General features: G+C 40.8%; 1 protein-coding gene across 2 annotated transcripts in view; it reads left to right on the forward strand.

Annotated features, from left to right (window-relative positions):
* Nucleotides 1–12,207, forward strand: part of iqgap3 (IQ motif containing GTPase activating protein 3) — a 40,527-nt gene that overhangs the window by 12,221 nt on the left and 16,099 nt on the right. The window contains exons 32-38 of one of the 2 annotated variants that reach the window (XR_006925299.1): nucleotides 213–360; nucleotides 1,434–1,521; nucleotides 1,630–1,842; nucleotides 3,223–3,383; nucleotides 3,486–3,614; nucleotides 3,963–4,071; nucleotides 4,337–5,209. Coding sequence is in view for 1 of the 2 variants with exons in the window: in XM_046846300.1 (XP_046702256.1) it covers nucleotides 213–360; nucleotides 1,434–1,521; nucleotides 1,630–1,842; nucleotides 3,223–3,383; nucleotides 3,486–3,614; nucleotides 3,963–4,071; nucleotides 4,337–4,450 (962 nt within the window). In the remaining variant the exon portion in view is untranslated. Of the gene's footprint in view, nucleotides 1–212; nucleotides 361–1,433; nucleotides 1,522–1,629; nucleotides 1,843–3,222; nucleotides 3,384–3,485; nucleotides 3,615–3,962; nucleotides 4,072–4,336; nucleotides 5,682–12,207 lie in introns of those variants that run through there. The other variant, XM_046846300.1, reaches the window with a different exon arrangement.

Consider the following 12,207-nt stretch of genomic DNA (forward strand, 5'->3'; position numbering starts at 1 on the left):
TTTCTTCATTGTCAAACAAACTTGTGCAGCCTTCTTTACAGTGCGATGTGTTATGTTGGGGGTTTATTATTTAAAGAGACTTTATTAGAACCCAGGAGTGTAGGTATTTGAAGAAAAGTGCTTATAAGGCATTCTGGGTGTATGAATGATTTACAGTGGTTACTTTTACAAACTTACATCAACTTTTTTTTGTCTGTAATGGTTACTTGCAGGAGAGGGGGTTATTAACTCTGCAGACCCAAACCTGGAGCAGACTTTGGCTCAGTACAATAAGATGGAGGTATCACTCACGCTTACTAACAATTTTGATATCTTCAAAAGCTCTGATGAGAAACCTGATGCCCGAGGCATTCTGCTTAGGTGAGAGAGAGCGAATGATGCTGCCTTGTTTTAAATAGCAAATTACTGGACATAATAGAGTGTATGGTGTTAAACTGCATAGCCAAAGGTTTGTGGACACCCCACACCATATGCTGGCTTTTCCCAAACTGTTGCCACAAAGGTGAAATTGCAGAATTGTTCCAGATGTCACTGTATGATATTGTATTGCAGTTTCCTTTCACTGGAACAGAAAGACCCAAACCTGTTTGTGTGACTATGTATATGTGCACAAAGAGAGGTCTATGTAGACATATGAAGCCAAGGTCTGAGTGGGAGAACCCTAGTGTTCTGCACAGAATCATGACCTCAAACTCATTCAGCATCTTTAAGATAAACTGGAACACTGAGTGCACTCCAGGCCTCATCACCTGACATCAGTACCTGACCTCGTTATTCATCAAGCTCTTATAACTGAATGGGCAAATCCCCACATACTAAATCTAGTAGTGTTTTATCAGATGAGGGGTGTATAAATCTAAATTGGGATGTTTTTTAAAAGCACACATGCACATGTTTGTCATGTGTCCACAGACCTTTGGCTAAATAGTGTGTTTTCTGTAGCCACAAGTCAGACATTGTATCGACCTGTTTACGCAAGTAAAAAAAAAAATATATATATATATATATATATAATAGAGCAAAAAAAAATGTATGCTGACTGACTAAAGCAGCTTAACCACTGACTATTGATTCTAATGCCCCAAATTAGCTCACCACATTGTGAAGATAATGTCTTATCCATCACTAAGGAGGTTCTAAAGCTTGCTTCAATGCTTGAATCCATGTTCCTTGCAGTATATTAGACTTTTCTTTCTTTGTTTTGCTGCACCGTATTCTAAAAGCCTGTCAATGTAATTCAACCCACTTTTAACCAAATACCTATAATTTATTTGCATATTGTGCAATTAACTGAATTTCATTTTTCTTTCATCAAGGATATCAAATGATCTCAATAAATTGTATTTAGAGTCCAAAACAATTACCCAGCATTTTGATATCCCTAGAACAAAAATGCTTTCTTCTATTCAGCAACTCTTTTACCTGTGTTCCAGCACTAAGCAGCTGATAATTGATGTGATAAGAACTCAGCCTGGAGATACACTGAGTGAGGTTCTCCGATCTTCTATCTCTCAGGATCAGGTACCATGCATCCACATTTCTCTACCTCTGCCAGTCTTCATTTCAGTTTACTCAGTACACAGAAGACGAAACTCTGTACATTGTGTCTCCTCATGTTTGTGTGTTTAGGAGATGCAGCACGGCTGGATGATGCATCGCAGGGCGCAGCGAGATGCCCGTACCCCGGAGAAGATGAAGAGGAATCAGTCTCTGATTGCTGACAGCAACCTGACGCTGGAGGAGAAGAAGCGGAAGATCCAGCGCAGCCTGAGGAGGCTGGAGGCTCTGGGAGTGCTTACTCCACCAGATTCTGAGACTCAGATACTTCAGCTCATTGCAAAGGTACACACAGTGGTGCACATGTTCATGCTCTTTTACAAAGCATAATGGTTAATATGCTTCGTAAGAAAGCGTGAACGTGTGCACCACTGTTATGTGTGATTTAGCTCTGAACTTTTTGTCCTCTACTTCTTTGGGCAAATCTAAACTTATATAATATATATGCAATATATAAGCTCAAATATTCTGTTCAGTTTTTATAAATCCGGTTTTTAGTCCACTTGAATTGAACCCTGATGCTGTTGAAATGAATAGTAATGTACTGGATGCATTAAATGTTTACAATGTTTTAAACTAGTTATTTCTATAATTATGCAGTACAGTAAAACCCGGTTGGATGAGCATAATTTGTTTGTGAAAATTGCTCGTACGTTCAAACAAATTTTCCCCATAAGAATGAATGTAAAAGCGATTTTAATCCGTTCAGAGACCTCATTCGATCACTTATTTCTGCAATTAAAAAGTATTTGTAGCCTATTTTAACAAATACGCTGCAAATTACTGTATTGACATAAAGAAATACATTATTAATATTAAGATAATAAAATGCTGCAATAAAAATAAAGATGCAGTAATAAATATGCAGTACTGGACGGTTAACATAATTTAACACTTACCTATGTGGTAGTGGTTGATTGAGATGGTGGTGGATGGTGAGAGAGGAGGGAAGTTAGTTTTGAAAGGAGAATCTCCTTCTCTTGACCTTCTCTTCATTCTTCACTATGGTGCTTATTGTAGAGCACTGGTTTTCTTGGGAGACATTTTTCAAGATTTTTAGTAAAATAAATATATAATACTAAAAAAAGTTAAGTTTTTGCTGCACTGAACAACGAGAGCGACGCGAGATCAACTAACCGACTGATGCTACCCTCGGCCGAAAGCAGGGAACCGGCAGCGTGGGTTTGCTCATGCCTTCGAAATTTGTTCGTAAAATAGGGTAAAATTTTGCGACCGAGGTCGCTCGTATCTGCTTTTGCTTGTACTATTAGTTGCTCGTTCAATAGGGTTTTACTGTACTTTATGTAGTGTGTTTTAGTGTTCTCTGCTCTTGGGTGAGTCTTATGGTTTTACTCGTACTTGGGCAAATCTTTTTCTGACATCACATTTCTGGCCAATGAAAGAGTTGTACGAGTATGCCCTACACACTCCTCAACGAAAGTTTCCCGTCCCCCGTCCCCCCACCCCCTTTTTTTCTTTTTTTTTTTAATTGAACTCTGTAAACTAATAGATGTCAAAGCAACATTTGTGAGTGTAAAGAAATAAAGCAGACTATTGTATATTCTGTCCTAGATGGTCTTTGCCTTAAGATACACTAGAACTAGATCTGTGCTTAATCCTCACAGTGCATTTTTGTGCTAAAGCACCCTATTGTTTCTGCTATAGGATATCCGTCACCAGCGTCTGCACCGCCAAAGGCGGCAAGCTGAGCTGGTGAAGCTCAAGCACACACTGCACAGCCTGCACTGCAAGAGCTCCTTCCACTCAGAACAGATTGACTACTACAGCCAGTACATATCCACCTGCTTGCAAAACCTCACCGCCAGGTAACGCACGCACATTGGTACATAAGCTCTAAAAGATGTATAACATTGGGTGTTTGTATGAAGAAGAGCTCTGTGCTGACTGTGTTTCTCCTGACCCCTCAGTCAGAAAAACGGGAAAAAGGCATCAGACAGTAAGGGGAAGAAAAGCAAGCAGCTAACATTAACCTACACCGCTGCCCGGCTCTATGAGAAGGGAGTCCTCCTGGAGATAGAGGATCTGCCTATCACACAGTAGGGACATATGAAAGACTAACCATGTGCACACACATTTGTTTAATTTCTCTTTTAAATCCTACATGCTTAGCATTATGCATAGAGATTCTTGCTTTTTTTTACAACTATGTTAAAAAACATTTTCTGGATAAACAGAAACAGAAGGGAAAAGTTTTTTTTCTGGATCAGCTTCCAGGAAAACTAAAAACATTTATCACTGTGACCCAAATCACACATCAGAGCACTATCAGAGAATAGGAGTGCTGGTCTTAAGATGTATGTATATTTGTTTTGGGCCAATTTCAAACGTGTGTGTGTGTGTGTGTGTGTGTGTGTGTGTGTGTGTGTGTGTGTGTGCGCGCACAGGTTCAAGAATGTGATCTTTGACATCATACCCAGCGAGGAGGGAGGCACTTTCCTGGTTAAGGCTCGGTTTTTGGGAGTGGACATGGAACGATTTCCCTTGAAATATCAGGTAATTACAAAAAAAATGCACAAATGCTGTTCATCTAAACATCAGTCATCTGGATTGTATCAGAAACAGGCCAGTGCCTTCTGAACATATAATGTTATGTAAATCTTTTTGCAATTAGTGGGTGGTGTTTTCCATTGTATCAGGGAATTGCTGTTACTTGTATAGCGATGAACGTGTGTGTGTGTGTGTGTGTGTGTGTGTGTGTGTGTGTGTGTGTGTGTGTGTGTGTGTGTGTGTGTGTGTGTGTGTGTGTGTGTGTGTGTAGGACTTGCTGCAGCTCCAGTATGAAGGAGTCGCTGTGATGAAGATGTTTGATAAGGCCAAAGTCAATGTCAACCTTCTCATCTTCCTCCTTAACAAGAAATTCTTCAAGAAGTGATATGGACCAATGATGGTCAGGTTCGATTATTATATACACATAACACTCCAAAATTCAGAGTTTTATTTAATAAAACACCACCAATTGGACATATGCACTTTATTAGATATTTGAAAATAAGCACGGAAATAATAAAAAGAAATTACTGGAAAAACCTAGTGAGTTTGGGAAATTATTATAACCAAATGTGTCAGTGTAGGCAAATATTACTTACTGGGGGGTTTTTGAGAATCTCTCTACATACTATATTCTCTTTGTTGAGCAGCATTTTGTCTTTTTACAACCATGTACTTGCGTATTGATATTTCATATACTACTCGCCCATTTTATATTTCAGAGGGAGAGGGAACACATAAAGCTTCTTTGCATTGTATTCTATAAAATGCTATGGTTCAGGTAGCTTATTCTTCTACTTTGGGTGGATGTTTTTTAACATTAAATCTGCAATGATTTAATCATTATATCTGTCAGCCAGCTATGTTTTAATAAGTGTTCTACTGTATCAAAGGGCAATATGTTCTTACTATTTATTCCTAATCTGTATTTGATCTTATGTTTGTCTGTGTTGTCTGCATATGTATATCACCACATCCTCTTTCCTGTGCCTGCCATTTACTGCATTATTAAGCGTGTGCACTTGAATAGAGCACTCCATCTGAGCATTACCCAGTACAGCAGTATTGGGATTATCCCACTAGTCAAAAGCTGTACTCCAAAACCACACACACACACACACACACACACACACACACACACACAGTCACTCCATGGTGTACTCAGCAGAGAGTTGTGTACTCTTCTGCTCCTGCCTAGCTTAGATGCTGGTGTTTGACTGACAGCTTGGGCATGCTTTAGTCTTCACTCCGTGCCATGAACTCAGCTGATAACGGTTTGGCGTCTCACAGCTGGTCTGAAATCGAGCTCAGTTTGAAGGTGTCTGTTAGTGCAGCAGAATGTAAGTGTTTATGCTTGTATCTGTAGTGTGTCCTGCAGTATTTGCTTACACCTGCAGTTTTTTCTTCTTCGCTTCAACCAGGAGTTGCAGGGTATTGGTGTCTGTTTTTTGTTTGTTTGTTTGTGCTCTGTATATATTTCCTGTCCTCTTTTTGTTGTTGTTGTTTTCTTTTTTAGTCCTTGTGTTTATTTTGTGACTTGTTTTCAAGTTATTAAAAGTATTTTGCAGAAATTGGTGCTCTGTATCACAATTCAAAAATAAAGTGATTTCTCTTAAGTGTTTTGTTTGCTTGATTATTATTTTTTTTTATAAATGTATTTAATATTTATGAAGTTTACGAACATACTCCAGGATTGTGAATGACTTGATTAGTACTGAATTTCTATACTAAATATTATAGTGTAAATTATACACTTAAAGCTCAGTTTATGAAGGTAGTGTGTATTTTTTGGAAGTATCTGTATAATTCTATAAAGAAGTCCGACTTGAGCTGCACATTCACACGACTACGCGACCTCTGTTTCAGCCACTACGGCCACTAGCCCACGACACCGAGCCCATTCACATCTCTCCGTGAGCGTCCGCGTGGCTCCGCCTCCCCCAGCCCTGCCTCCGCCCACCCCAGCCCTGCCTCCGCCCACCCCAGCCCTGCCTCCGCCCACCCCAGCCCTGCCTCCGCCCACGCCCTCCGCGCCGACGCGGCAGCGAACCGTAGCGCGAGGACCGTCACCGACACCGGCGCCAGCCAATCAACGGTGGCGTGTGCGCGCGGAGTGAGCGCGCGCCAGGGCCCAATCACAGGCTTTGTGTTGCTCGCCGGTGCCGGGATCAGTCGCCAGAGGTAACGGCAGCGTCTCAGCATCCCAAAAGCAGACCGGAGCGAGAGGGAACCTGCGGGGTGAAGGCGACCAAGGTGAGACCGAGGATGTAGCCGCGGCCCGCGCGCACTCCGTTCACCCTCCGACCTCCCCCACCACCTCCACCACTGAAATAAAACAACCGATTAAGGGACGTGCCGACGAGCTGAAAGCCGTGATCATATTCCAGCGCCGGCGCTCGCGCTCTCATATCCGTACCGTGAGATGATGATGATGATGATGATGATGATTATGATGATTATTATTTGTGCTTGTGTTCACTGATTGAGCCCGTTTAAAGTAAACACGCGTATTGGTCTTGTTTAGAGATGGGTGATGCGTGTTCTTGAGCTGCCACTTTATATATATATATATATATATATATATATATATATATATATATATATATACAGTGTATATGTGTATGTATATATTTATAGAGACGGTTTCTCGTGCGGTCTGAGTCGTCGTTGCGCTGACGTGAGCTTTTTATTGTTTCTCGCTGAGAACTGAGTCTCTCGGGGTTAAAAGCCTCCGATTGGTTACGAATAAAAAGGATCATGCCTTCTACCTGCTGCGCGACGAGACTGTAAACATAACCTACTGCAGCATGAGCAATGATTTAATGCATCCGGTTTAATTTTTTGGAACCAAGTTGGTAATTTTTTGTGTGTGTGATTCGTGTAGCTGTGAGTTGTGGATGGCAGAGACCTCCTGGTGTGGGATAAAATAGAGATCCTGCCATCAGCCATTTGCGTAAGTCGAGACGTGTTCGCCCTCAACTTGTTTCGAGAGCATGCAAATGGCTACCTTGTAATGTCCTATTTATCAGCGCGCGGCGGTGATGGTGCTGCTCAAGAAAACACAATGTAGTGGCAAAAGTAGCAGCCGAGAGAGAATTGTAACAGATCCCACAGCGCGTAAGGTCACTTTTACCAGCTTAGATCACTTAGTTTTGTGGTTTGTTTTAGATATGGAGTGTGTATATGTTTGTGTGAGACAGTCCAGAGTTCTGGAGGCTGGAGATGTTCAGCACAGTAGACCAACCCAGCTGAATCATACTACAGCCCCCCAACCCTTACACATTTTGCTAGATTGCTGAATAATACACACTTGCACCAAGCACCCAGTGACCCATCACCACCCTCCTCCTCATTTAATAGACTGAGATGGAGTGATGACTCTGACATTTCTCATTTGACATTTTCTCTCGAATGGTCTTGCTTTTGTGAGGTTATTGAAATCATCCTCATTGGGTCTTTTACTGTTTCCCAACTTGTTCAGTAAGCTTCATGAGCACCCCCGAAAAATATTATATATATCCTCACACAATGAGCAACGAACGAGCTGCACTTTGTGCTGTTATTTCAAACTGTAGTTTTCTTTCACCGTTTTTTTCTTTTGCAGGTTTTTATAATAAAGTTAGCAAAAAACTTCTTCATGATGGTGGCCAAGGGTTCATCTTTTGCGAAACTTTTCGAACGATGTTTTAAAGTTGTGTTAATGTTTCTCACACTCTGTTTCTCACAGATCAGATATAGATCAAGTTAGATGATAATGGTACAAAAGATCTACTGTTGTATTGTAGTGGTTTTTAGGAAACCATAATGGTTGCAGTGGGTCTCTACTGGTACTTTGTGGAATTGTATTGGTGGCATAGTATAACTAGTGGATACTATTAAGGATTAATAGAACACCTTTGGCAACTTCTGGAACCACATGCTTGGATTTACTGGAAACCACTTAAGCATCGGGGTTCCAATAGGTTTTTGCAGTGGTTTATTTGGTGTGATGATAATGATTTAATGATGCACACAAACACACTAAGTAATGGAAATGGTTTTGATGCTTAACAGCTGATTGTTTGTGATGGTATTTGTAATGGGATTCATTCAGGATTCATTCATTTATATCTTTTTTTTTTCTCCAGCAGGCCAGAAGGTGCCTCAAAGGTTAAGGCTCAGGTTTACTGATCAAACTTTTCAGTCCCCAGCACTGCCAAACTGCCACTGTTGAGCAAGGCTTTTAACCCTGTGTGTACTATTGGTGCCATATAATGATTGATCATGCTCTGATCATGATCCCGCCTCTCTATCATGCTGCGATATAGAAAATAAATTTTCTCTTGTATATGTGACAAATAAAGACATCTTCCAATTCGAAGACAAAGTACAGTTCAGTACCTTTTTATATTCAGAATGACCAAGTTGACTTTAGATACTGATCTCTCATGTTTAAAAGAATATTTGCTGATTCGACCCCTTCCAACCAGCTGTCTTTTTTTAGGTTTGCATGTGACATAGTCCATTCAGAACCTGCCGCTTGCATGTATTTATGACCATGTGCTTTTCTCTTGTGTTTATTTCCAATGAGTACTCTATATGAGGTGGTTGTATGACTGTACCCTAGAAACAGACCTGCGACACTTAAATAACGAACCCATGCAGTGATGCACACATTTTGCATCAAACCAGTGAAGTAGCTCTGCCACTTTATAACACATGACCTCAACAATATGATTTGACGAATCTAAAGCACAACCTATGTCTCAGTATGGTGAGTGTTTAACATGTAAACTGTTTTCATCAATAAGAAATGTTTGGTAATTGACTTATTTTGTAATTCTTGTTCATATTCATTCAAGTCATTCATGCATCAGTTGACCTTTTGATATTGTTTTTAAAGTGCCATTTCAGCTTACACCTGAATTTCCAGTTTGATGAGATCTATATATGCATGCATGTAGTGTTTGGAGATGTGTCTATGGAGTACTGACCACTAATGGCTATGCTGAGGGATAATTCCCTCTTCTGAGGTTGGAAACTGGACTGAACTGGATTGTGTGTGTGTGTGTGTGTGTGTGTGTGTGTGTGTGTGTGTGTGTGTGTGTGTGTGTGTCAAAATTAACGAATTTATAACACGTTAACGCAAATGCATTTTATCGGTACTAATTTTATTAAAGAGCGAATCATTTTTTATAAAAAATATAATGAAAGAAAGAAAAAATTGAGTCACAACACATTTCCTCACGACGTCCTTTCTTCACTCAGATATAGAAAAAAAATTTAATCACTAAGCATCTGTTTTACTGATGTACCAAGCCTCAAATCAAGCACCAAAATCTGCCATGATGCAGGCAATTAAAACCGTCCGTGTGGAAACATAGCAAAAGTTCCGTTCCGTATTTTTTACGAGCTACCCTGTCATCTGAAAATGTAAACAGGCATGTCTGTTTGGGCAACTGGCTCAGAGAAGTAATGGGAACCTGGTATTTCTGTGTTCTTTTTTCTTTCATGTGTCTAATAGACATGAACAAGTTTTTTGGAAAACATCTATGACCTTTGAAGCATGTCTAGTCTTCATGCTCTATGTTGATTATTGGGTTTCACAAATAATTAACATACATTTGCATAAAGCGTCCATATTTGTCCACTGATTAAAGTATTAAAAACTTGAAGAATGTATTAATTTAAGGTACATTTAGAACAGATACAAATGTGCAATTAAGTTGCGATTAATCACGTGTTAACTCATGACAATCATGTGATTATTCGCTATTAAATATTTTAATCGATGGATAGCCATAATATATATGAGGGTCTTAAAGGGAAAGCAGGCGGAATCTCTCTCTTTCACACACACACACTCTCACTCTCTCCTTTACTTTCTCTCACTTACTGTTTCCTGCTTATTTTGTTTTTAAAGCCTGTGTGTCTCATGTCATTGGAATCTGCCACATTTAATCATTACTCATACAGGACACACACCGCTGTTCCAATTCCAATGTGCTTGTGGGTATACACACACACACATATATACACACACACACACATACACACAGCCTTCTTCTAGTGTAAACTTACAGATAATCATATGACCCTCCTCGTGCCCGCCCCTCCACAGTCTGGGATCAGTCCTAATCCCTCTCACTCTCTTGCACACTTAATCAAAAACAGGAGGCCAATTTTGGAGCACAGTGGCCACAGCTACACCCCAGAATACCATGTCTTCTCAAGGCATCGATTTGTAAAACGTGTTTATTTCTCTTTAGGAACTAGCACTTAGCACTATGAGTGACATTGGAACCTAAATTTTGTTTGTTCATGAGCTGGGATTATGAAGCTTTTTTGAGCATCATTACACACACTTATTGAGCATTTTCTTTTATATAGTTTTGTGTGTGTGTGTGTGTGTGTGTGTGTGTGTGTGTGTGAGAGAGAGCGAGGGGATGGGCATAGGGCTTAGACTTCATGGCTTATGGGGCGTCTGCAGTTTTTGGCATTTTTTCACAAAGCTCTGTCTCGTTTCATGGAACTCTCTGTATTAAGCTTAACCCTGTCCTGGTGCTGACTTTGTTCATCTCTTTTGTCTCGCTTTGTCCAAGGCCAGTCCTCTGTCCCTCCATGTTTGCCTTGGGCTACTGCAGAAATTAAATTGATTAGTGGTACTGTCTAAAAATAGATGTACTGGTTGCCATGGCAACCCCCCAGAGCCCCGAGTTGTTGCCTTGTTTGATGAAGACCTGTGCTTAAGTGTTGTAATATTGAGACACACACACACACACACACACACGCACACACGTACACAGGCTGCATGACGAGCAGCTCTGCTCTCATTATAGATGACTGCTGTTGTCCTGATTTACATGGCTACGCCTTTCTTATCACATCTTCCTCAGGTGACCCTCTGTGTCTTCCCTTCCTCTAAGAAAAGTGTATTTTGTGGCTTGTGTGTGTGTGTGTGTGTGTGTTGGTCTCCCACCTCCCCCTAAGGTGAGCTCCTCTCTGGGGAAGAAGCCTATGCTATAGACACATCAGTGACTGAGAGAAAAGAAGCAGATCTGCTGCTCCAGCTTGTAGAAGACAGGCTTTGGAGTCTACTCTACACAAATTAGCAGCGTGCCCATTCTCTTGGCTGTCAGTATGCTGTGTGTGTGTGTGTGTGTGTGTGTGTGTGTGTGTGTGTGTGTGTGTGTGTGGGTTGCTGAATGGTGATAAGGATGAAGTGCTGTCAGTTGGAGGCAACGACACTCGTGCCAGATCTTCACTTCATTTTGGTGGCTCGCTGAGTGCGTTTGGTGATCGCGTCCAGTCTGATGTCTGGTCTTTTTTCCGATCTCCGTTTGTGCTCATGCAGTATCATGTGATTAGATTACACATGCACTACTGTCCTGACTTCCCCACTCTGCCATTACATCTTGTGCTATTAGATTTGTCTACAGATCATTCGGAATTGATGCATCCAAAAATAGTCAGCTGTGGCTGGAGCAAACCGTGACCTGGAATTTTAGTAAGTTCCACACTAAAATCCAATGTTTCTTTCACTTCATTGTTCCTTTTTATTTCCTCAGCCAGCATTGTGTAGTTTTTAAAAAAGGCAATTTATCGCTTCTGAGTTAAAGGTTAATGAAAGTATGAAATGTTTGGAGTGCATTGGCAGGTGCCGGAGTCTTCTGCTGCTTTGGCGTGACCTAAACATGGAGAACGCTGTGAATTTGGAGTGGCACCTCAGGGGTCTCTGTGGAAATGCTTAGTGTTTAACTGTGACTTGCTCTCCTGTACACGTGCAGTATTTTTGCCTTTCTTCAGCCATGTCATAAGAATGCTGTTTTATGTAATAGCTCAGCTTAAAGGAGCACTGGGGGCAGTTAATCGTGCTGTGTGTGTGTGTGTGTGTGTGTGTGTATGAGAGAGAAAGTGAGTCCCCTTAAACACAATGACTGTCTGAATCAAGGTCATTTATTATTTGCTGCATTTTCATGTAAATTCTGCACGTTTCTGAGTGCCAAATCCAGCCTTTCTCCATTGATTTGTTTAGCTGTGTGTTTTATACGGTTTCTGTATTGTGTAAATATCAAGCTCAAGGTCATCAAAGTTCACTGACCCCAATTTTCCACTTTATTCCTCGTCAAGTAAAGTTAGTTAACTGGCTTAAGTCTGACTTTA

The sequence above is a fragment of the Silurus meridionalis genome, chromosome 4 (assembly GCF_014805685.1).
Source record: "Silurus meridionalis isolate SWU-2019-XX chromosome 4, ASM1480568v1, whole genome shotgun sequence".
In the NCBI taxonomy this organism is placed as follows: Eukaryota; Metazoa; Chordata; class Actinopteri; order Siluriformes; family Siluridae; genus Silurus; species Silurus meridionalis.